Source organism: Labeo rohita, chromosome 10, assembly GCF_022985175.1.
Source record: "Labeo rohita strain BAU-BD-2019 chromosome 10, IGBB_LRoh.1.0, whole genome shotgun sequence".
NCBI classification, from domain to species: Eukaryota; Metazoa; Chordata; class Actinopteri; order Cypriniformes; family Cyprinidae; genus Labeo; species Labeo rohita.
The window spans coordinates 3,649,446-3,675,888 of NC_066878.1; the positions used below are offsets into that span (position 1 = coordinate 3,649,446).

Below are 26,443 nucleotides of genomic sequence, written 5' to 3' on the forward strand. Positions count from 1 at the left end.
CTCCCCCTCCCGGAAGGCGCGTCCTCGCGCCGACAAACAGGAAAACAAAATGTACAGTCTTAGGAGGGGGCTTCGGCGGAGGACGGACTCCCGGGAGGAGGGCAATAGATGGAGTCCAGGGTGGTGACGGAATAGTCCAAGGAGGTGATGATGGAGGGAGGAGCCAAGGAGGAGACAGGAGAGGGCTGGAGCAGGAGGAGCCAGGTGAGACCCAGACCGCAGCCATGATGGAACCCCACGGTGGAGCCGATGGAGGGAGGAGCCATGGTGGAGGAAGGGCTGACGACACCATGGGGCCGACCGATGGAGGCGGAGCAGGTGGTGGTAGAGCCTGAGGCGGAGACGGAGAGCCGATGATCCTGGGCGACACCGAGGATCCAGAGGGCCCAGGTGGAGCCCAAGGCTCTGGCGACCGAGGCGGAGGCGGAGATCCGGAGGTCCGCGGCGGTGCCGGAGCGACAGAGGACCGAGGCTGTGCCCGCGGGAGGGAGGAGGTCCACAGAGCCGGAGGGACGGAGCGACGAGGCGCAGCTGGAGGAGTGGAGTCCAGAGGCGAAGGTGGGGCGACGACTGACCAGGGCGGAGCCGGAGGGACGATGGAGCCCGGTGGAGCTGGTGGACCGACGGGCGACGGTGGAGACGAGGGAGCTGAGAGACGGGGTGGAGCCGCAGGGTCGAAGGGCCGAGGTGGAGTCCAGGACTCAGAGGCTGGAGGCGAAGATGAGGGATCCTCCAGCCATGACACTGATGGAGACTGGCAGACCTGCGGCGAACCCACCGCACAGATGGTGGGCTGAGGGTGAGCAGACGGGCTGCCAGGAGACAGCGGTGGCGGGACTGAGGCCGCAGAAACAGTAGACAGAGGGAGGGTGGGTGGGAAATCCAGGCAGTCATGTAATTTAGATGGTGGAAGGAGAGCGGGCATGTCTTCATATATATCTACAAAGACATTAGTCAAATTTTGTTCCAGACAAATTTGTCCCAGATCCAGGCGATGCTCACCCTCAGTGGTGGTGCAGTGGGCGGTGCTGTCCTCAGCACCCTCACGCCCATCAGGAACGTCCACCGTCGCAGGCACTGTGGCCGGCTCTCGCACCTGGTCAGACGCAGATTCCTCTAGCTCCGTGGCGATCGCTCGCTCTGTCACTCTGATGGGCGATGGCTCCAGGGTCGCGCTGGTAGCGTTGGATCCGTCTGCGGTGGGCTCGGGCTCGTGCTCCGCTCGTGATGGAAGCGAGTTTCATGGAGTAACTGGTGTAAACACGACGGAAACAAAAGACTGAAAAAAACACGACAAACAAAACGGGGAGGAATACGCAAAAAAAACTGTATCAGTCGGACGTTCTGTCACGCTTAGACGAAGCACACGAACAATGACGTAAATAAACGAAAAGTATTTAATAAATCCAACAGGGAACACAGGAGACACAGGAACACAGGGTAGTAACATTAACGTCCGACAAGGCAAGAGGGGAAAACACACGCTATATATACACAGATTGATTACAACCACAGGTGCAGACAATAAAGGAAATACCAAAACACACAAGGCTGTAGGGGGAATTGATGGGAGAAACCAACTAAACAGTTCAGGGGTGTGACAGGCGTCCAATCTTTCATTCCTCACATGTATTAAAAACAACAATAAAACATTCTAAAGGTTGAAATGTGGACTCCAACTTGTTGTCTTTTCTGAGATATGTAAGTGACTATTGACAGTAAATGAAAAATACAGTAAATGAAAAAAATATTTAATGTCTTCCATTTATTATCTGTAGCACGCCAGCCACCCAGTAATCGCAATAATTTTGTGCTTTGTTGCTTTTAATATGACAGCTCAGCTTTCAAATTTTGTCAGTTTTATCACGAAAAACAAATTATAGATGAGTTTTTCTCTTCATTTCAAGTTTTTCGCACAATATAAATGTGAAGGAATATCAGAAGGAATTAAAAAAAAAAAAAAAACAGTATAGCCTAATTTAATGAAACGAATGTCTCACTGTAATCGGAAAGATGACTGATTCAGATGCCACTTAAATTGAGGTGAATACAGCGATCTGTCACGCCACATTAAAGAGCGTGAAGCATACATTATTGTAATAGACATATTGTTTGTATTTCACTATAAAACTGACTGATTTTGAAAGCTGAGACTTTAGAATATCTCCCTGTGCTTTTGCATGCGCAAAAGGCTAGAATATACTCTCAAAATATTATAACTTTAATCTCGTAATTGCTACAAATTAATTCTCGTAATTTTGACTTAAAATGTTCTCAAAATATTTTGACCTTTTTCTTGTAACATTTTGACTTTATTCTTGTAATTTTTACTTTATCGTTGAAAATTTCGACTTTATTCTCGAAATATTTTGACTTTATTATTATAATATTTAGATTTTATTCTCGTAATTTTGACTTGATTCTCAAAATGTTATGACTTTAATCTCATAATTTTAGATTTATTTTTTTTTACGTGGCACTAAAACGCTGTTGTAGTATCTCATGTTTTTCAAAGCAAAAATGATTTCTGTGTGAATGTAATGCATAATTTTACAACATAATCTTACGTAGCTAACATATTTGCAGAAGAAAGAAATATAGGAATTGGAACGACAAGGGTAAGTAAATGGTGGGCTATGGGGTGAACTTTCCCTTTAAAACAAGTTTAATTGGGTAAATCGCTATCTGTAAGTATAATAGTAATGTTTGAGTTAGTTTGTAAACACAACTAATCAGGCATCTGTCCAATACGAATCCATTTTCAGCTCACTAGTTTTTTCTAAGCTAGAAACACAACTGTAAATTAGACGTGCTCTGGGGTTGTTTTTCGCCTGGTGTTTTGTGAGAATGAGAGAGCAGAACCATGAACCTGCACTTGACCTGTCAGCGCTGCGGCCAAAGAGCGATTGTATTTACTGCTGCGTTTCTGGACACTTGCTGTAATGCACCACTGGTCTTTGTCTTTTTTATAGCTCAATGGACTCATCTGGGCAGCGGAGACATAAAATACAGCTTTAATGTGGAGCGTTTCACTCTGGGAAGATGTTCACATGAGACGCCAGACTTTCATGTGTGATATTAAACTTTTAAACTGCGCAGAGTGTGATATTTCAAGAGGATGTCCGAACCTTGACAGATAAATGCAGTGTAAATCGGCTTAAGATGAACCATGTGCGGCGCTGCGCGGGTAAAGCACATTTATCTGTATATGTTCTTGCCTTTCTCCTTTCTCTCAACCCTCAAATACACTCAAGAATACATCACCCACCTCCCCCTCTTCCCGTTCGTGTGCATTTACAGTTTCCAGCAAAGCTGAGTGAGCACAACAACAGGGAAACAAAGTGCCTTCTCTCATTCTCTCAGTTTTCACCTCTGTCTTTGCTGAATCGAGAAGGCAATAGACTGGCCTCATCACTCCAGAGTTTACTCTAGTGTTTTTTCAGAAAACTATAGAAAATAAGAGTACAATTTTAGATGTTCTGAAGAAAATGAGATTTACATGTAGTTCCAAACCTGCACTCTGAAAAAAATGGGTGTATGATCTTTTACAAAGAAACAGCAAATAACACGGTGAATTAAACTTAAACTTTGGAGTTGAAGACTGAAATTGTATCTTCTTGTATTCATAGTGATGGCATTAAATGTTGCATGCATTGCCAAAAAAAAAAACATTTTGTTGTCCAATATAAATATCTAAAAATCCTTAAATCAAGGTACATTTACTTGACATGCAAATATAAAATGAAGCCTTGAAAACTGAACTCTATTAAGTGAGTTGATGCTTAAAACAAGAACAAATTTCTGTGGGGTATGAAAACTTTTGAATTAAGTAGAATTTTCTTTGCCCATTGGCAGATATTTATTCTTGTTTTAATCGTAAATTCATTTAAATATTATCTCATGTCATCTTGCTTCTCAAGTAAATATATCTTGATTTCAGAATCAGACATTTGCACTGCACATCACTTTTTGCTGTGTTTTCAGAAAATACAGTGAAAGTTATTTCCATGACGGCATTTTAGTACCACGTTTAAAAAAATATATATAATAATGATAATCTAAGATTACGAGATTAAAGTCATAATATTTCAAGAATAAAGTTGAAATTACGAGAATAAAGTCAAAATACTATGAGAATAAAGACAAAATATTTTGAGAATAAAGTTGCAAATTATGAGAATAAACTCTAAATATTACGAGAATAAAATCTAAATTATAAAGTTGAAATGTTTTAAAAATAAAAGCCATTGTACAAAGATGTTTTTTTTTAACTAAAAAGTAATAGAGATTTGTTAGAAGTTGTATTTTATTTTACTTTATTTTAGTATAAAACTAACAGCATTGCATTACACTAAATACATGAAACTAGACAACTTATTTTATATAAACGAAGCTTGAATCAATGAAGTGAAACAATCAATTAATCAATTTTCGCACCGTCTGAACGAACTGACTCACTAAAATGAATCAGACCTCCCAGGCTTATATGAGGGAGGAAGGATGCAGAGATTTGATCTTGCTCAACTGTAGAGCTGTGTAAATGAATTAGTAATGTAGCATAACAAAATGCTTCGTCGCTAGTTTTTTACCCGCATTGTATTGCGCAACTTGCTAGAAAAGCTGTAGCACAAATGGTGTGGAAAAGGTTGCTCAGTGAAGTTTAGTACTTCTGAACCGCAACCCTCAGTATGAGTGATAGTCGTAGTGATGCAAGAGCCATTAATTAGATCTCAGCTGCAAGATCTTCCGTCTGTTTTCCTCTTCTTGCTGGAAATGTGAAGGTTGCTGTTGGGTGAGAGATCACAGCTCTTTCCCCTGGTGAAGCCCGAGTGCCAGTGTAAAGACAGGGAAGGCTATGTACCATGACTTTGGACAGTTTGAAGGGTATGGATGTGATATGTGCTATTGGCTGCTCTATAATAAGATTGCTGAGATCTGTGGGGAGGAGAATTTACTGGAGCACAACTCCCCCTAGGGCATCTTCATAGAAATCTGCTTTTCCACCAGCTTTTGGTGCATCTCAGCCAAGCTGCTTGGTTCCTATTGTTAATGAGCCGCTCTTTCACTCTCCTTCCCCCCAGCCTGAGCCACAATGCGCCAAAAGGGGCTAGAAAATCTCAAGCTGCAGCTGATGGCAGTCCAGGAGAGGCAGAACATGACAGATGAACACTCAGCCTTTCTCGCTCTGCAGGCATTAACATGGCCATTTCTTCCAAACCTTTTCCAGCTGAGAACTTAACATGACCCGGTCCACTGGCACCTTCCTTACCATTTAAAAATAGATACGTGGATACCTCTGTGTGCTTCATAGATTTCATACTGGTGTAGTACTTATAGAGAAATGCTCCTTATGTGTGTTTCCCAAATGCCTTTGGTGCACCAATGAGCACACAGTGGCTCATGATTGGTTGACATGAATATCTTGAGCCAATCAGTGATCACTCTGTTTTCAGAATGGAATGCTAGCATACTGTTTACTTCATACTACTTAGCGTAAAAAAATATTATGAAAATACTTTAAAAATACTATGTGATATTGTGCATTATGCAGCGATTACGATTGTAAAGTGTCCTTGATATTTGGAAGTGCTCATTATAATAATAATAATTATAACAATACATTAATTGATTAAATAGTGTGGTGTTTATTTATTTTAGTGCTGTCAAACGATTAATCGGATTCAAAATAAGTTTACATAATATGTATGTGTACTGTCTATATTTATTATGTATGTATAAATACACATACATGCATGTATATATTTAAGAAAAAAAATGTGTTTATGTATTTAATATACTTGTATAATATCAATTATATGAATGCAAATATACACATGTAAATACATGTAAATATTTTCATAATATACTGTATACTGTATGTGTGTGTATTTATATACATTATACATGATGAATATGCACAGTAGACACATATATTATGTAAACAAAAAACTTTTATTTTGGATGCAATTAATCGCGATTACTCATTTGACACCACAAATTTATTTCTTTATTTGTGAATAAATAATAAAATCTAAATACAAATATGTATTTATTTATCTTAATAAGATAAGAATTAATAATAAAAATATTTAGCATTTTTAATCTAATCCTGAGTAAAACCAACTTTGCAGTCCAATCAAATGAATTGTCAAGAAAAAGATCTTAAGATTTGTAGCTGATTACTTCTGGTTTACTTGTCACACTGCATATGGCTGGTCAGGTTGAGTGCATTGCATTATGGGAAATAGTACATAATAGAATGTTGTATTACACATTTAAATAAATGTAGCATTTCATCCAGGTATACTGTGAAATAGTGAACGTCTGAACTTGCACAATTTGTTCTGAGAGCTAGCTTTTCATATTATTATACTGTATTTTAAAACCTCTGTAAGTCACACATCATTTTCTTAATCTTAACTTCGAGGCAGCAATTGCCAGATCTCTATGATTTTACTGCATATCAAAGATAGATTTCCACGACACCGCAAGGCCATGCAGATGAGGATTTATCTGATCTTATCATTTCCTTTGAAGAACAACCTGATCATCGCAGTGTGTCCCATATTAAATCTGTGGCCTGCAGAATTCACCTGTTTACATCAGAACCCTTTTTAGCCGGCTTGCATTTTAACCCATTTAACACCGAGATGCTTTTGCTGAAAAGTCTCTTTGATGTTCTTAAAATATCACATGGTATGACGACATCCCGCATTAAGAGGAAAAATTAAATGTTCAACATGCACCGTTCTGATAATTAACGGTATTGTGATTTTAATTAAGGTGATAATTGTGTTCGAATGAGACTGGGGCCCTATATTTTTAGATTTCCATCTTTTCTTAAAATTATAGTGATAATACATGAGATAGAAAAGATATAATTTAGCTTAATCCACACCGTTGAGGACAGACTGTCAAAGTAGTAATTTGTGGTTTTCATGAAGCTTTTATAAAAAATGGTAACCAAAGGTATGAGTGTTCCTGTCTTTTTTTTCCAGCCCAACATCAATGATTATTGGTATGATTTTCAAAAGATTTGGCACAGTAAATGTTTTTGAAGTGTCATACCATAATTTTTTTTTTTTTTTTTTTCAAATACTCATAATCAGACTGTAGTTACTTTTTTATGTATTACATGATTTATTGGATCACAAAACCAGTCTTAAGTATCACAGGTATATTTGTAGCAATAGCCAAAAATACATTGTATGGGTCAAAATTTTCGTTTTTTCTTTTATGCCAAAAATCATTACGATATTAAGTAAAAATCATGTTCCATGAAGATTTTTGTAAATTTCTGCATTAATAAATTACTGTAAATATATAAAAACTTAATTTTTGATTAGTAATACACATTGCTAAGAACTTCATTTGGACAACTTTAAAGGTGATTTTCTCAATATTTGGATTTTTTTGCACTCTCAGATTCTAGATTTTTAAAATAGTTGTATCTCGACCAATTATTGTCCTATCCTAACAAACCATACATCAATGGAAAGCTTATTTATTCAACTTTTAGATGATTTATAAATCTCAATTTAAAAAAAAATTACCCTTATGCCTGGTTTTGTGGTCCATGGACACATTTAAATTTATTCAATTATACAAAAATTGTAGTTAATCAAAAGTAATCTGGTTATATTACCTACAATGTGTAATCTAACGGATTGCAATTTGTAAGTAATCTACCCAGCTCAAATGCAAAATTTGGATACACAGGTGACTAGATTTCTACTAGATCTGGTAACAATTATTTCTAGTGTGACAAATAAACCAAAAGCGATCCGAATCATCTCCTTGACTATTATTTGTTTAACTGCCAAAGTGAAGACATTTACCCCAAACTGAATTAATGTGAAGTAATTGCATTTGAAGCATTTACGCTCTGCAATATGTTAACATACTATTTTTATATAACAGTATGCAGTGCACTTTGATCATTGCCCAAAGCAAAGACATTTGATAATTTGTCTCACATTATCAGGATTATTCAAGCAGAAGGCTGTTGCATATGGCTGAGGTGTAGAGTTGTCTGCTTGTCGTCTGCCTGTGTGGGCATTATTTCTGCAATCAGAATGCATGCTGGGAATTAATTAGCTTGGCCTTCATTTAGCTGCCTCCCTGTGTTAATGTAGAGAAGTTCAAACGCAAAGGGTGTTAAAGTACAGTCGCGGCACGGTGGGACATCCACTCTTCGCGTTTTATCGCTTGATGAGTGGAAAATGTGCCATGATGGGAAACGCTGGGAGGCTGTGATGGTTCAGAATGGGGGGAAATTGGGGTTGTAACACAGATTAGCACAGATTCCGTACGCCCACAGATTCAGCTTCAACCGCAATAAATTCAGAAGCACAGCCTTCTTCGTCTCCAGCAATTGCTAATAGTCTATTCCCTCCCCTTCTGTTATTGAGCTGATTTGCTGTTCAGTGTGAAAAGTGGCCGCTTAGCCGTTAAACCTTTGTCCAATTCCAGGAATTTATTGGAGAATATAACAATGATTGTCTTCATGGAGCCTCTGAATCATCTCCTCTCTGCTCTGGATAAGAGCGCAGTGGATCAGTCGCATGAAACCCCCGACGCCCCTCTCTAAAACCTCCAATCTACCTCTGCAACCTGCAGTAAAGCCAGCTAAAGCCCTTCAGTCCTAACTACTCCCTGGCATCGGGCCTTAACGCATCCTCCTCTCTCTTTGTCTCTCTCTCCACAGTATTGCTGAGTGTGCTTCAGGCAAACGGCCAGACGGAGATGAAGAAGGTGGTCGGAGACAACGCCACGCTGCCGTGCCACCATCAGCTGTGGCAAGCCGACATCTCCCTGCTGGACATCGAATGGATGCTGCATAAGTCCAGCTCACGGCAGAAAGTGGTGAGCGCGCGTGCTCGTCCGATCTCCCGCCACTGCGACATTGCGCTGCTGAAGCTGGCCTTCGCTGTTCGCCACAGTCCCTGATCTGCAGTGCAGTGCTTTTTTGCTGCGCTGATGGGAAGGGTTGTCTTTCTGTAAACTGCACCATCAACTGGTGCTGCAATCAGCAATGTAAAAACTGCTCGCTTTTAATATGTCACTGCTTTGCCTCGCATCACCCCTAACAATTACTTTTATGACCTAATGATGTGGAATTGGCCCTGGGACAAGTTTTACATTTTAATCTGGCCACGACTCAAGCTGCTCCCTGAGGTCCTTCCCGACACAATATATCCAACAAGAAGGGGTCAAACCTTTTGTCGATTGAACTTCCTGCCAGTTATGAATCATTTCAGAGCTATTTTTCTAAATGGCATGTAGCTTTTTAATGAGAGAAAAGCTTGATTTTAGGGGTGAGTTTTTGTTCTGCTTAAGTGACATTTTTGAGGACTATCTCTAAGACCCTTTAGCGCCACCAACAGTTCAAACTTTCAGCTGGATGGTTGTAGTTCATACACTACCATTCAAAAGTTTGTGGTTTTTAAGATTTTATGTTTTTGAAAGAAAAACACCAAGTCTGCATTTACTTGATCAAAAACAGTAATACTGTGAAATATTATTACAACTTAAAATAGCTGTTTTCTTTTTTTCAAATGTATTTTATTCTTGTGATGCAAAGCTGAATTTCCAGCATCATTACTTCAGGTTTTAGTATCACATGATCCTTCAGAAATCATTTAAATATGTTTTAATATGAACATTTCTTATTATTATCAGTACTGAAAACAGTTGTGGTACATAATATTTTTGTGTAAATCACACTGACCTGTAACTTTTGATCAGTAGTGCAACTTTTGAATCGAATGACCTGGTATTTATTTTATTATTATTTTTTTTTTTTTTTCATTTTATTCATTGGATAATTTTTCCAATTTTGACTAGATTTTCTATCATTTGTTTGTTTGTTTAAGCAGACTGTCGCCAATTTTTTGTCACATTATTCTGAGAACATGCAAGTCAAAACGATTAAAACCCTTTTTGATACAGATGCATCAATAGTATTGTGGGTGATATTGGTAAATAATTATTTTCATGTTATAGCAAATATTGAAATCCTATACAATTTTTGGAATGTAAAAATTCTAATGTTCTCTTTTTAATTAATTGAAATAAAAAAAGAGATATTCATTTTAATATGAGCTAAAGTTGAAATTATGAAAATAATCAAAGTGAAGCCATTTTAAGATGATTTTGGTGAAAATGGCTGAAAAATCATAGAAACAACCACTAGTAATATGATTTAATGGCTTATCACTTTTGACCAATTGGTGGCACTCTTGTCAAGTCAGTGTGGTGTGTTTTCTGTTTGTGGTGACAATAGCACACACAAAGTTTGATGTCAATATGTCAAAGCTTTGCAGAGATACAGCCTTATTTGTTGCGTTGCTATCCAAAATGGGTTTAGTCTAGTATTATGAAATCAATTACTTTTTGTCAACACAGTCTAAAGATGATCTGCTTTGATTTTGGTGAAAATCAGACGAACGGTTGAGGAGGAGTTTGGTTTTCAACATAAATCAAAATGGCAGAGAGGAAGTTCGGCCGACATTATTAATGTTTAATGAATGATTTATTACTTTCGACCAATAGGTGGTGCTGTTACCAAATTTATGTGGCGTGGTCATTGTGCAAGTTTGGTGTCAACATGTCAAGGTTTTGCAGAGATACAGCCTCAGATGCAGTTTGGCATGATTTGTTAAACAATAGCGAACCGTACCCGAGGCTTAAAAAGGCGGTCCACTTATTATTTGAGAAAAATGTGTGTTTGTGTGTGTTTCACTTTCCTGCCAAGGGTGACTGACGTGCTGCAAGCAGAAAGCTGCATGTCTCATTTCTGTTTGGCTTCAGCATTCTTTAGAGCATTTGCAGTACATTCGTAAGATAGACGTAAGTGCTTTTATGCACTGAAGCTTTGTAAACAAAATGAACGGTCCAAAACTTAAATATATAAAAGTCCAGAGAGCAATGTTTCGCATTTTGCCGCCTTCTCCTGCGCTGCTGTTACTAAGCAACAGGGTAAACAGCTGCTGGCTTGATGACATGAACTGCGGTTCTGACCCAAAAAAAATAATATAAACGCAGTCCAGCGGGGGCAGGGAGAGGGGGGAGCAGTTGAACGCAGGTTCGGACCAGGCAATCGAACCAAGTGTGAAAGCACCCAAAGACACAAGTTTCATAACGATACGCCAATGCGTTCGTAAAATATAGCAATTTATGCCAAAACTTGGGTATGGTTTGACTCTGCATGCTCCACCAAATCTAAAGATACCAGTGATTTTGGCCAAAGCATACAGAAGTTATAGGAAAAAAAATTTCATATCTCCTGACCATTAGGTGGCGCTGTGCTGAAAGAGTGCAAGTAGCCTCAGGTCATGGTTGTTATAACACACACCAAGTTTGGTCTCAACACGCCAAAACATTGCGGAGATACAGCTTTACATCTATTTTTGCGTGTTTTTCGTCAAATTCGTTCCCACATTATTTGAGAACGGTTTGACTAATCAACTTGAATTCCATAACTTTGTGCCAGCATGGCCTAAAGATGATCTGAGCCAATTTTGGTGAAAATCAGACAAACCGTCTACGACAAGTTCAAAAAAGTTGCTTTTTTGATTTATTAAAAATAGCAAAAAAACTTCACATTAAGAGTTTTACATTTTGGTGTTCTTTTGACTCAATATGAGCCAAGGATTCAGAGGAAAAATTATTTTCCTTCTAGACCTTATGGTTCAAAAGTTATTAGCATAAACATGAGTGAAAATTTGTAAAAGTGGTGGTGCTAGAGAGTTTGAGTTAGAGACTCCAAACTTGCTATGTTTAATGTTGAGACTGTCCTCTATCTCTGTGCCAAATTTCATAACATTCCCACAAGCAGTTCTGTAGGCTGCCATAGACTTCCAGAGCAGAAGAGGAAGAATCGGCAGAAAAATATATTATTTTAATTGCTTAATTATTGGTGTTTTGTTATATAATGGGGGGAGAATTACCTTTTATCATTGAATAGGGCAGTTTCTGAAAAAAATGCATTTAATGTTGCTTTACAGAATGAAGTTGAGTATCAGGGACACCGAAAGACAAATATAACCAAGCGAGGAAAGGCTTGATTCACAGTGACATCAGAGTTTAGCAGACTCCTCCTGCAGGCTGTGTGACTCAACCCTCACTGGATTGCGCCCCTAGCGCAAAGACTTTCACAAGCTTAATCAAAGCAGTATTTATTAACTCGCAGTATGTTTCCTCTTTCACCAGGTGATCACATACTTTGCGGGTCGGATCTACGACCCCAACGAGAGCGAAGCTGGGCGGCTGTCCCTGGCGGGAGACTATCTAAAAGGCGACGCTTCGCTCTTGATCAGTGACCTCTCGCTCACCGACTCCGGAGAGTACATCTGCAAGGTCAAGAACGGCGGGAAGTACTACTGGAACACAGTCAAACTCATCGTGCTCTGTGAGTCTTTGGCCCCGCAGCTTGGCTTTAATTAACTCCTCTTGTAGGCCTGGGGAATGATAAAGACATGACAGATGCTTATGTCACGGAGTAAGGGGTCCAAAAATAGCACCAGGATGTTGTCCCTGGGCGTAGAGTGCCAGTTGTGCCCTGATCCTGGCGTGAAATGACATTCAGCGACTGCGTGACAATAAGAATGACACATTATGCATGATAGCATGGGAAAAAGCAGTCATCACATGTAGGAATTTACATAATCTACAAGACACACTACATTCGAGCTTCCAAAACACATAAATCAGTCTTAGATACTCAATCAACATGTATCAGTTCGAGTACGTGTTGAATAAACGCATCCTCCTGCATAGAAACATTATACGTCTGTTTTCACCCCATTGTTTCTTTCTGTATTCCCTCATTCCATCTTAACCGCTTCACCAGCTGTATAAAGACATTTAAGAGCACCACAAATTTACGCATGCATTTGTACAAATGGTCCGTGGCTTTCAAACGACACGTTCGATTCCGAGGGGCAAACATTAGCATTTGTCTTGTTCAACACTAAGATAATGGCTTGGCAGAGGACGCAACTGCAGCTTCCTCTGTGCGCCGTAAGTGATCCTGACAGAGTCGGGAGATGGAGGGGACCTGCATCCCACTCAGCGGCTGTAATTGCATCCCCCCCACGAGTGCCGGGGCAGAATTGTCCTTGCTCAGCAGATAGAGGCGGCAGGAGCAGATGCTGATGGCCGAGGTGGGCAGGAGCGGGGGGTTGAGGACCGAATGGCGAACGGGTTGTTTTACAGATTCACGTTATAGAGCTCGTTGGCATCACACTGGTTTTTAAAAGGTTCATGATGTGAGGAAAAAGAGATCTAAATGGGGAATGATGCAAAAAGGCTAAAAGTGCATGTGTGAGTGTGCAGATCTGATTTTACATAGTCTAAATGCTTGTTCTATTATAATTTAAACTATACATTTTGCAATATTGGATTTTTTTATATGTGCGCCAATCCTTTGTTAAATTTCCAGCTACAACGCCTATTTAATATAAAAGCAAATTTTTTATTGGATTTCCAGCTAAAATGCCTATTGTGATATAAAATTCACAGGATTATCCAGGAGTATATATTACCATGTGGTTATTTAATATAAAAGCAAATTTTTTGCTATAAAATTAAAAAAATATAAAAGCTAATTTCTTGCTAAAATGCCTATATTGTGATTTAAAAAATTGACATGAGTATCCAAAAATATGCATTACCATGTGGATATTTAACATTTTAGACAATTCTTTGTTGAATTTCCAGCTAAAATGCCTATATTATGATATACCATCCACAGGATTATCCAAAAATATGCATTAACGTGATTATTTAATATGTAAACCAATTCTTTGTTGGATTTACAGCTAAAATGCTAATTTTGTAATACAGAATTCTCTGAATTATCCTAAAATATGCATTACCATGTGGTTATTCAACACAGAAGCCCATTTTTTTAATTTCCAGCTAAAATGCCTATATTATGATAAAAAAAAAATAAAAAATCACAGATTTATCCAAAAATATGCATTACCATGTGGTTATTAAATACAAAAGCATTTTTTTTGTTGAATTGTGGTTAACATAAAAGCCTTTTTTGTTGAATTTCCCGCTGAAATGCCTATGTTGTTATACAAAATTCACTTAAATTATCCAAAAATATGCATTACCATGTGGTTATTTGGTTATTTAACATAAAAGCCTTTTTTTGTTGAATTTCCAGCTAAAATGCCTATATTGTGAATACAAAATTTACTTAAATTATCCAAAAATATACATTACCATGTGGTTATTTAATATAAAAGCCTTTTTTTGTTGAATTTCCAGTTTAAATGCCTGTATTGTTATACAAAATTCACTTAAATTATCCAAAAATATGCATTACTATGTGGTTAACATAAAAGCCTTTTTTGTTGATTTTCCAGCAAAAATGCCTATATTATGATAAAAAAAATCACAGATTTATCCAAAAATGTGCATTTCCATGTGGTTATTTAATACAAAAGCAAATGTTTTTATTGAATTGTGGTTATTTAACATAAAAGCCTTTTATGTTGAATTTCCAGCTAAAATGCCTATATTGTTAATATAAAATTTACTTAAATTATCCAAAAATATACATTACCATGTGGTTATATGGTTATTTATTATAAAAGCCCATTTTTGGTTGAATTCGCTGATACAAAATAACTCATAACATCATGTTTAATTTACCTATACCATGTGTGTTTTGTCTGTTTTGCAATGTAGTGAAGCCGTCCAAACCACGCTGTTGGATGGAGGGTCGTCTGCTGGAAGGAAGTGATGTCAGACTAAGCTGCAAGTCCACAGATGGTTCTGACCCAATCAGCTACAAATGGGAAAGAGTCTTAGACAAAGGAAAATATGCTGGCAAGCTGCCACCGCTGGCCCTAATAGGTGAGCTCCTAGAAAAGTAATAGCATTTCATCATTTACGTCTGTAAGCATGAGGAAATTTAAGAATGATATTTATTACTAATAAATTTGGGAGAGCATGTGTGCCATATTAAGATAATGAAATGTAGGTGAAGATGATCTTTCGACTGTAACCTGTTGGCCACATTTTTAAACGCTGAACTAACTCGCTCTGCTCCAATCACTTTAATACTGCTTTCCCATGAAGAAAAAAATGCAGCGTTAAGTTTATCTTCCAAGCGTGGGGAGTAAATCATGTGGACATCTCCTCTCTGGAGGAGCAGAAAATAGATGAAGACACTACAGGGCCAATTGAACACCGCAAGCATTCTCAAATTAAATTTACATCAATTCCATCAGCACTTTTTACCCCACATGCTTCACTACCTCCTCAATTAGCCCCTCTTATGAGATCAGCTTGGAGATGTGACGTATGTGTAATGTAATGTGCGCTCTACTCTTCATCAGGCTTTATGGAGAATTTTGCAGAACATGCTCTGTTCATCCAACTGTGCACTTTCAGTAGTTGTTTCACGTCAGAAATGAGGTTTCAATGAAATCAACACCAACCAAAAGGTTGTAGGTTCAATACGCAAAGCTTGAAGTGTGAAGCGTTTCTTAATCAGGCCCATTGTGATGAACTGACAAGCAATAAATCTTGTCCATGTCCTAACCAGCCATAAAAAGCAACATTTTGTCGAATGCTTCGTTTTTATTAATCACGTAATTTGATAATGCTGCTTGACATCACACAGTCACAGCCAATTAGAGCTTATTTGTGACCCTGGACCACAAAACCATAAGAGTCCAAGAGAGTCATAGGAGTCCATTTTTTTAAAATTAAGATTTATACATCATCTGAAAGATGAAAAGGTGAAAATAAATAAGCTTTCCACTGATGTATGGTTTTTGGATAGGACAATATTTGGCTGAGATACAACTAGTTGAAAATCTGGAATATGACGGTGCAAAAAAATCAAAATATTGAGAAAATCGCAATGCATAATACTAATAAAAAATTTAGTTTTGATATATTTATGGTAGGAAATTTACAAAATATCTTCATGGAACATGATGTTTATTTAATATCCTAATGATTTTTGGCATTAAAGAAAAATTTTGACCCATACAATGTTTTTTTGGATATTGCTACAAATATACCCATGCTACTTATGACTGGTTTTGTTGTCCAGGGTCACATTTGATATTTAATATACAGGTACACTGCTGTTCAAAAGTTTGGGGTTAGTAAGATTTATTTAGAAATAAATACTTTATTTAGGATTTATTACATTTAAGAAATAACTGCTGAACATTCAGCTTTGCCATTATAGACATACATTTTAAAATATAATAAAAAAGAAAAATTGTTTTATTATTATTTTTTAAATTGTAATAATATTTAACAATATTACTGTTTTACTGTATCAAATAAATGTAGCCTTGGTGAGCAAAAGAGATTTTTTTATTTATTTATTTATTTTTATCCCAGCAAACCAACAAAATGTTAGATTAATATTGGAGAAACTGGATTTATTGCTTGTCATTTTGTGTCTGTTTGGATGCAATTCATTAGCCTATCAGATGACAAATAACTTTGTGTTCTTTCATCTAAAGATCTGAAGAACCCTGAGATTGTGACACTGAAAAATCTGACAAGGGAAAGCGCGGGTGTTTATAAATGCACCGCCAGCAATGATGTCGGAGAAGAAAACTGCACTTTAGAGGTCAAAGTCCACTGTAAGTACCTGTGTGTATGGATGAATGGCATACTAGCGTAGCATACTGTGAAGACTACCTGCTGCTTTCTAAAAATAGTGCACAGCGTGCAGTGATAAATGCTTTAAACCGTAGTATGCAACATTGTTGACACATTACCTCATTGCGCTGCATTTTTTAATTTAGCGTGTGCCATCCAGTTTTCATTACCTTGGAAATAAATATGCAAATTGAATTTTTTTTAGCTAATTTGTCAAAAAAATGTTTCATTTTTGCAGTCTGGTCAAAAAGTAGTCAAGGCGAAGATGCTACACTTTTTCTGCTGCTTTATTTGTCAAGCTGTAATTGTTAGGTCAAATAGAGTGCATTGCTTTGCATTGTGGGAAACATTAGCTTATCTGACTACATGTAATGCTATGAGTAGTATTATGTACTTTTTCTGAACTTAGCCAAGTGTGTTTTTTGTTTGTCTGCGCACATTAATACAGACACAATTAAAAAGCTTTATGCAAATCATAAATCATACTCCTATTTTTTTTTTCTTCTTGCTTCCGACACTTAATTTAATTACCATCAACTCAAGTACATTGCCAACACACTGTATATTTTGCGAAGATGGCAGTGAGATTCTGACCCGTTCTGCTATGCAGTGTGATGTTTCAGCACTATTTAACATCCAAATAAAGAATTCATCCTTTTCTTTAGCACAGTGTTTCATTGATTTAATTCCTTCCTCCAAACCTTTCTCAAAGAGCTCTGCTGCATAATTAAATATCAGATGATGGAATTAGAAGAAATAATTAATTATGTGGCGAAAAGAGAAATTTATTCATGCAAAAAATGGAATATTATTAAAGGAAGAAACGTAGTGAGTGCGGTAGGTTGATTAATGTTGCGCTGTTTGCTGGAGTATTCTCATGGTGAGATGCACTCCTTCAGGTATCTGCAATGCAGAGGGGGCTGCTTGCTTGTTACAGGCTGTTTGTTAGGCTATTCTGAGCATGGAAACTTTGTTTTATGTGTCTTTTCAAAGAATGGAGAGTGTTTTCCATAAATACAGTAGTGGATACTGAGTGTTTGAGTTTTTAAAAAGTTTTAAACGCTTCTGGGCTCTGTGTTTGTGTAAGATAGAATAGAATAGAATAGAATAGAATAGAATAGAATAGAATAGAATAGAATAGAATAGAATATTCTGGGTACTTGCTTACTGGCCTAAGTCAAAAGAGTCTTAAGCTTCTATAGAATTTTGGTCTGTAGAAATTGCATGGGTCATTCCATTTATGTCGCTTTATGTTGATTTTTTTTGAAACACAAGGTTCTAGACAAGGTACACACCAATGTTTAATTCTTTTTTTGAACCCTTAGGTCAAAGAGTTGTTTTTTAAATGAATCAAAAAAATTTTTTTGATTCATTTGACACTATTATCTATCTATTATCTATCTGTAGAACTGTTTTATAGTTAAACTGAGTTCACTTCATAACTAATTAGGGCTGCCCTCAACTAAAGATTTTTGAAAGTGGATATTTCATTCTCTATAGATATATTTTTCATATCTGTAAGGCAAGCATACCCGGAGTTTCATGCTCAGGTTCACAGAGACAGAGATGGCAGAAAGCGCATCCTGTTTGATTTCATTATTTTACAAAAGCGCAACATCTTGTTGTTATTGCGAGTACACACAAATAAATGTTGATTCTTTGCAGATTGGAAAGATGTATTACTCTTATCTGTATGATCAAAAATGACGGAGTATTTTAAGAGCATGTGGCCTCCGTCTGTCATAAAGCTACTGTTCAGCTTCCACACTCTTGACTCTTGAATAGCGTACATTTTTCTAGGTTAACATTAGATTAAGCGGACCTGTTAAATTGCTAATACATAACTCTTTCAGATGAAAAGCCATATTTGTGGTCATTAGTTCCGCCTGCTAGCCGAGAAACCATTGGTTCTTAAAATATTAAAAATTCCAGAGAAGCTCCATTATTTTGACAGGAAAATACAGCAAAGAATATCGTTTACATGTAGCGCGTCAATTCTGCACGGTATGTAAGTCTCTCTCCCTCTGAATTATTTTTTTCATGTGTGTGAGACAAAGCGACGGCTAGAGTTTACACTTCGTCAAATACAGGTGCACTGCGAATCCATTCAGATGAACTGAAAAATAAAATGATAATGTGACGAGTCGGCTGCCTCCCCCCTAATTATCATCATCATCCCGTCCCTTAATCATCGCCCTTCACTAGGCTCAGGAGTGGGTGTGTGAGAGAGGAGGGGCACCGAAACAGCCAGGTCTGGTGGCGTGTGATGAGGCACACCTGACGTGAATGAAGCCTCATCACTGCCGCTGTTGAAATGCCGAGCGCGCCTCTCCTCAGGAGACCAGTCTCTTCCCCGTGTATGCATGCTGGTGTCCTCGTGGGTCCAGGAAGGGAGTGTTGAGGGGGATTGAGCGGCGCCGAAGCAACGAGCTGCCGGACCCGCGGTCCGGACGAGTACTGCGCCTGTTAGACGGCTGACGGGCGAGGATGCCGGGCCGTTGAATCCCCCAGACGTGCTGTGGGCCAAGGAGGACGAAGCCGCTGGATGAAGCCGCCGCTGGCTTCCGCCCCTTACCTGGACCCTTTCCCTTTCAAACACTGCCCCTCCTTCACGGAACCCCCAGCACGATGAGGACACCAGAACCCTTGTTTATTTTGGACACTTTTTATTCCCCTTTTTGGACACTTTTGTTTATTTAATGTTTAATAAAAGCCTCTCCGAGGCCTGACGTCACGCCCACTGTGTCTGTCGTTTGCTCCTCCCGCCACAGATAATAATATTATAATAAATTATAGTAACACCACATTTTATTGTCAGTAACGGTAACGCTGTTGTAACGGGGGAAACAGTAATTCATTTGATTACTTGTTACTGAAAAAAATAACGCAGTTAGTAACGCCGTTATTCCCATCACTGCCTATAACTAATGAACTTTTACAACATTCACACTGTTATTGAACTGAACAATCAACTTTGAACTGAATTGAGCTGAATAATGACACTGTTATCTTCTGTAGAGCTGCTTTACAGCTGAAATTGTATTTGTTTGATAAAAGAATTTTGCAACATTAATACTGTTATTTTCTTGTGTATTACTTTGAAGCTGCTTTTTAACAATCTTTGTTGTAAAAAAAAAACGCTATATATGAAGAGCTCAGATGCAAAAGCCTCTAAGTGCAATCTGAAATTTCCATCTAAAATGAGCATTTTTATCAGGCTCCAATATTTATGTTCAGTTATTGCACTTTAATTGCATAGAAAATGACCTATACATTGCCATACATTAGAGTGAAATTTCTAAACCTAAACATAGGAGCCTGATAAAAATGCTCATTTTAGATGAAAATTTCAGATGACTTTTCATATGTAAATGTAACTTGACTTGACAATAATAACAGTGACATTTTCCTTAGCAATCACCATAACTTCTTAGAAAACAGAAACAGTTGTGATGTTTCGGCTCTTTTGCAGATGTCCGTGGGATGGGCGTAGTGGCTGGTGCCGTGGTGGGCGTGTCTTTCGGCGTTCTCCTCATCATCCTCATCGTCTGGCTTGTTTTCCGCAAGAAAGAGAAGAAGAAATATGAGGAGGAAGAAGCACCCAATGAAATAAGGTTAAAAAAAAAACTTTTTAAAATGGCATATAGAATGTAAATGCAAATTACATGCCTGACACCATTTATAATGCTTGTTAAAGCAGCAGCTCCATTTCTCTTTGTTGACTTGCATTCATGTCTAGGCTAATTTGCCGGTGTCAGGATGAATTATAGACGACAGCGAGATACACACATATACACTGCTCTCGCTGAGGTTAAAGAGATGCGTAACAAGGCCTCAGTGTAATAGAAATCACTTTCCCTAAACTTGTTAGTCAGTAGCCTGAAGGGTTTGAGTGTTTTAGTGGATTTATCAGAACATTTTATAAAACGTAAAGCCCAAAACAAAAGTTTGTGAATGTAAATGCTTTTAACTACACAAACTCTAAAGCTTTAGAGCCCTTTTAGACATGCCACGTTTTAGCACAGACTTGAAAAAATGCATTTAGGTTGCTGAATAGAAATTCTTCTTGCTAGTTGCTCAACCCATATGGCATATAGTTATAGACATTAATACTTTTAGGCAAGGATGCTTTAAAGTGGTCTAAAGTGATGACAGACATTTATAATGTTACAAAAAAATTATATTTCACATAAATGCCTTTCTTCAGAACATTCTATTCATCAAAGAAACTTGAAAAAGTTCTACTCTGTTTTCAACATAATAATAATAATAATAATATTTATAGTAATTATAATAATCATAATAATAAATGTAGAATATAAGAATGATTTCTGAAGGGCTATGTGACTGGAGTAAGGATGCTAAAAAATTCAGCTTTGAAATCACAGGAATGAATTACATTTTAAAATATATTAAAATAGAATGCAGTTATTTTAAATAAAAATATTTCAAAATTTTACTGTTTATGCTGTACTTTGGATCAAGTAAATGCAGGCTTGGTGAGCAGAAGAGACTTTAATAAAACACAAAAAATTGCTGTTCAAAATCTTTTGACTGGTAGTGTACTTATAAGTCAAGGCTTACATAACTACTTATTTTCCTCATTTATTTTCCTTTTTTTTTTTTTAGATATACTTTTGATTATGCTGCTCAAAATATATTTTACAAACTAACAGATTCACTGGAAGTTTATATTTCACTGTATATTTAAGACAATAGTCCATCCTAAAATTCTCATCATTCACTCACTCTTATGTTGTCTAAAATCTGTGTGACTTATTTTTTTTTTGCTTCTATGGAACACAAAAAATATATATTTTGACAATTTTTGGTAACCAACCAGTTTTGGTTCCCATTGACTTCCATTGTGTGTGAAAAAACTAATACAAGTCAGTGGGAACCTAAATTTGTTACCAGCATTTTTCAAAATATCTTCTTTTAACACATGTGGATGAGTAAATGATGATAAAATTTTCATTTTTGGGTGGACAATCCCACAAGCTACATACTCTATATTTGAAATTTGGGGCTTAAAAGGAAACTAGATGTGTATTTTTTTGCTTTATAAAGATTTTTTTATGTCTTTGTGTTCAGAAATGAGTCACATTGAATTATGTTGTTTCCAGTGAACTACTGTCCTGGAGGATGAACAGTTTGAAAATAAAATGTTTTTTAAGGGAGCTGACATGTTTATAGTTAGCTATCTGAATAATAACACTTTCAATTTGGCACAGACATTTGAAGGCCCCTTGAGTATAGATAGAGCTAAGACTGCATGCTTGCAATCCACTGGCCAAGCCAGATAAAAAAAATCTCTCTTTATGTTTTAGGGAAGATGCGGAGGCTCCCAAAGCCAAACTGGTCAAGCCAAACTCTCTCTCCTCCTCCCGATCTGGTAGTTCTCGCTCCGGGGCCTCCTCCACTCAGTCTATGGTGCACAACAGCGCCCCCCGTGGGCCCAGGCCTCGACTGCCTGTCGTGGCTGCCCTTAAAGAAAGCGGACAGCCCGAAAACTTCCCTCCGGTACCACCACCGTACAACCATGTGGTCCCCAAACCTCCGGAGCCCGGCAGTAGCCCCAAAGCCAGCCCGGCAAAGCTCAGCCCCGGGAACCTGGCGAGGATGGGCGCCACGCCGGTGATGATCCCCGCCCAAACCAAGGCATTCCAAACTGTGTAGGAATAATAAACACCCTAAACATACACACAAACAGATAAATACACACACAGCAGCGAGCATCAAATCCCACATCTGGTATCAGGAGCATTCCCAAAGGATTTCCCACTCCCTGCGGAAAACCCAGGTGGTCAGGCCTTTTGATTCAACAGATTCGACTGTGTTGGAAAATAATGCTTTTGTTGTTTTTATGTGCACACTGAAGTGAAAGAAGACCCCTTGTGGAGCGTAAAGGGTAAAGACAGAGAAAAAAATGTGTGGTGGGGGGGGTTGGATGTGGAGGGCTGTGGCTTGTGTTGTTATGATGGTTTAAGCAAACAAAAGAGGCAGATATGAACACAGATACAACTCTGCCTTTACCCAGACAGACAGCCTGTCTACCTGACCGCACACTTCCTGTCCTCGCTGGTTTTGAACTGACAGCTACAGAACTGGAGGAGAAACTCACAAAAGCGGACTCTTTCCGGCACCTGCTCGTTTGCCCCTACGAGGATTCACATCTGCCACTCATTTCCTCAGCCAATCAGCATTCGCCAGGCGGCCCAGTGGGCATCACACCTCAACAGCCAATGGCAGGTCACCTGCTGGGCACAGACGCTGCGATTGGCCCAGAATGAGGAGAATTCGACACACTACGACATAAACAGTGACAGTAAATTTCTTTGTTCTTCATTAGACCTATAAATATTCCATACGAATAGACGTATTCCATATTTAAGAGGTATTTATAGGAATTCCATATATTTTTAGTTCAAATATCTAACAGCATTCGTAATGTGTGTGTACATTCCCTTTAAATCATTCATTCACATTCTTCAGGATAATGTAAGCAGTATCTTCAGTAATGAGGTTGATCGTCTCAGTGGGGAAATGGTTTGGCTCCGCTTTGGTTCTTGGTATTTGCAATTGAAATCAGATGTCTGGTTGGCGCATCCCATTGGATCCAAGTATGATGAGGTTGGGTCAGGCTTATTCTGTGCTGGTTTGTATGGATCTGGAGTGTCTAAATGATTACGATGAAACTGAAAAAGCAGGCCCACACACAATCTGCATGTGTGGAAAGCTCCGGTTTTCCGCAGAATTCGAACATCGTTCACAAAGCTCTGCATTTGTGGTTCTCAACCTTTTTGACTCAAAGTCCACCTTTTTCAACACAATTAATCAAAAGATTTCTTAAGCGTATTCCAACCTGATCGCATGGCAGTTCGTATATATTTTATGTAGAGAAGCACTGATTGCAATTTCTTGGTCGATTCTGATTTTCTTTCTAAGAAGAATAATTGACAGCATATACAAACAAAAATATATACTTTTTTCCCAATGCCAAAAAATGTACATAATAAAAAAATTATTAAATTTTTTTTTTATTAAACAATTCCCCCAATCTAGACTAAATTACAGATGTTCTCTATAAATTAATTTACACTGCAAAATTTCAAATGCAAAAATTATTTTTAATAAAATTAATGTTTTAAAAATTAAAAGACTGTTTTAATGAGTGAGTCTTTAGTCTTTATGAATGGGTTTCTGAATCATTCAAAAACATGGAATCATTAAGAAAACACCGACATGCAGCAGTTCTGCTGTGGCTTTGATTGGAACTATTTTCTGCAATGAAACTGAGCACAAACAGTCAATATTGTGTCTAAAATTCTAAAAGTCACTTAATTTAAACTTTAACTTGTTTTTTGAAATACTATTGTATAAAATCAATGTCACATTGCAGTCATGTTGATATTTGGGCAATCATATTGGTCGTGCAATGTTGCGTACCTAAATCATATTATAAATTATAATTATAATTTTAATTAATAAAACATATTATTAATAATTCTACCACAGTATGCATTTATCCGATCGATCGGTGCATCTCTAATTTTATGAGGTTGCTAATTTAAAATTCGTACAATTTTTTGCTAAGTCATACATATTTTATGAGTTCCCCAATTCGTATTAACTTGTAAGAATGACCTGCCCCTAACCCCGCCTCCAAACCTGCTCATCACTTGGGACTAAACAAATCGTATAAAATTCGTACGAATTAACCACCTCGTAAAATACATACGAATTGGTCGTGAGATAGCATTGGGTATTCCCCGCTAACAAGAAACATAAACACAAAAAGGTTATTATTTCTGAAACATTTTAGTTGGACATTCATCTAATGTTTATTAAATATTACTACTTGTTTCAGAATGTTCAAAAATAACATTGCCATGTTTGCAAAATAAAATTGAATGCTCCCTTAACATTCACGTAACCAAAAAATACATAAATAAATAAAATAAAATAAAACTTGGATGTTCTGACTGTTCAGAGAACATTAAAAAATAACGTTTTCATAATAGGAATGTTAGCAAAAAAAAATTGTTAGCTGGGTTTCTGCTGAAATTATGGAAACGCTGCTTGTTTTGAAACATTTTATTACGATAAACTGCGAGTGTTAATATATTAAATTTAGTACTGTCAAATGATTAATCGTGATTAATTGCATCCAAAATAAAAGTTTTTGTTTAAATTATATATATATATATATATAGATAGATAGATAGATAGATAGATATAGATATATATAACATAATAAATTTACACAGTACACATGCATATATATGTGAACAAAAACAGGATGTGATTAATCGTTTGACAGCACTAATTAAATTATTTAACCACAATTTATTATTGTGATTCAAGAAGATCCAAGATTCTAATATGTTCTTAAAAACAATAGTTATTAAAAGGTTAAAGTTTACATACCTGATTTTATTTGTGTGTTTTTTTTAAATATTTTAAATAGGATTAAATCATTTTAAGTCATCCTTTGTTCACTTTGTAAGTTTGCTAAGGCCATTGCTCTACATAACCCTTCATTTTTGTGTTTGTTTATTAAATATTATGGTTATTTGCTAATGCTTTCAGGTACCAAAAAGAATGTAGTACTTTCTGCTCAGTTTAAGACATTGTATATCATTTTATTCAAAAAAATCAACTGAAAAAATGTGAAAAAAGTGCAAATTTTGTCTGGGCCTGCGAATGAGCTTTGAATGTGTTCGATATTGTATAGCTGACTATTTTTTGTCATTTCAGCAATTGAGTTTTAAGATTCATTTTATTTTTAGCTGTTTTAGCTTAAACACATTAATGTAACTGCGGTAGGTTAGAAGCTTTAAATTCTTGAGTGCAGATTTTATATACATTAATCTTTTTTGTATCCTAGTTATATTCAGGTTACTCTAATGCCATTGCAATATATTTTCTCTGTTTTTCAGTTGTTTCCCCTTCTTAGATTTCAATGTTTGATGAATTTGAATGCTCAGAGAGGCGTTCATACCCAGACCCAGCTGGAAAAATGTGCTTTTTAAATCCACATTAGTAAACAGCAGGGGACCATAACATGGATTCCTCTCCTGAAAGAGACAGTCTTGTTATTTGTGTCTTCAGAAATGAATTAGATGGATGAACAAGATGTCAGAAAATATTCAAAGTGACAGGTCACCCTTAAGGACAGAACAATGTCTTCTTGCCGGATAACCAGGGAATAAGTGTCTCTGCGTGGAACAAGACTTAGATGTCAATGCTGGAAGAGGTAAAGGAACCAAAGGCTGACCTTATTTATCTAAATCCAATCCCTCACAACTCCAATGCAAAAGAACACAGAATGTGCACCCATTTCCATTGATTTAGCATCAACCCACAGCCCGGTCGATTCCCCGGCTTTGAAGTCTCTTTCCACACGCAGGGAAAGTGAGGAAATGAAGTAATATTAGTCAAAGTACTTCCTCGCAACCCGCTGTTCCTGTTCGGCTGAGTCTGCTGTTGATATGTGCTGAGACGCATGGTTCAGTTGAGTTAGTGTTCGGTCAGTCACAGCTGAACAGTTTGAATGCTGAGCTCTAATGTTAAACACCCTGCATACAATTGCTTGAGAGAATGTGCATCTAAACACTATTGGCAATGGACCTGCATGACACCGATAGCTAGAGAAAGACGAATATTTTGGCTCAGTGCTAATATCAGTACATTATATACTAAGAATCGCATTATTAAAGGGTTTTGTTTAAAATGCTACCAATGTAAATACTTTTTGTATTAATACGTCGCCTTTCATTACACCGAATAA

General features: G+C 37.4%; 1 protein-coding gene across 1 annotated transcript in view; it reads left to right on the forward strand.

Annotated features, from left to right (window-relative positions):
* LOC127171760 (CXADR-like membrane protein) overlaps nucleotides 1–26,289 on the forward strand; it is a 73,746-nt gene extending 47,457 nt beyond the window's left edge. The window contains exons 2-7 of the mRNA XM_051120619.1: nucleotides 8,708–8,865; nucleotides 12,214–12,412; nucleotides 14,707–14,874; nucleotides 16,509–16,631; nucleotides 20,123–20,264; nucleotides 21,981–26,289. Coding sequence (XP_050976576.1) covers nucleotides 8,708–8,865; nucleotides 12,214–12,412; nucleotides 14,707–14,874; nucleotides 16,509–16,631; nucleotides 20,123–20,264; nucleotides 21,981–22,329 — 1,139 coding nt within the window. The 3' untranslated portion in view covers nucleotides 22,330–26,289. The remainder of the gene's footprint in view (nucleotides 1–8,707; nucleotides 8,866–12,213; nucleotides 12,413–14,706; nucleotides 14,875–16,508; nucleotides 16,632–20,122; nucleotides 20,265–21,980) is intronic.
* Nucleotides 26,290–26,443: the final 154 nt, after the last annotated feature.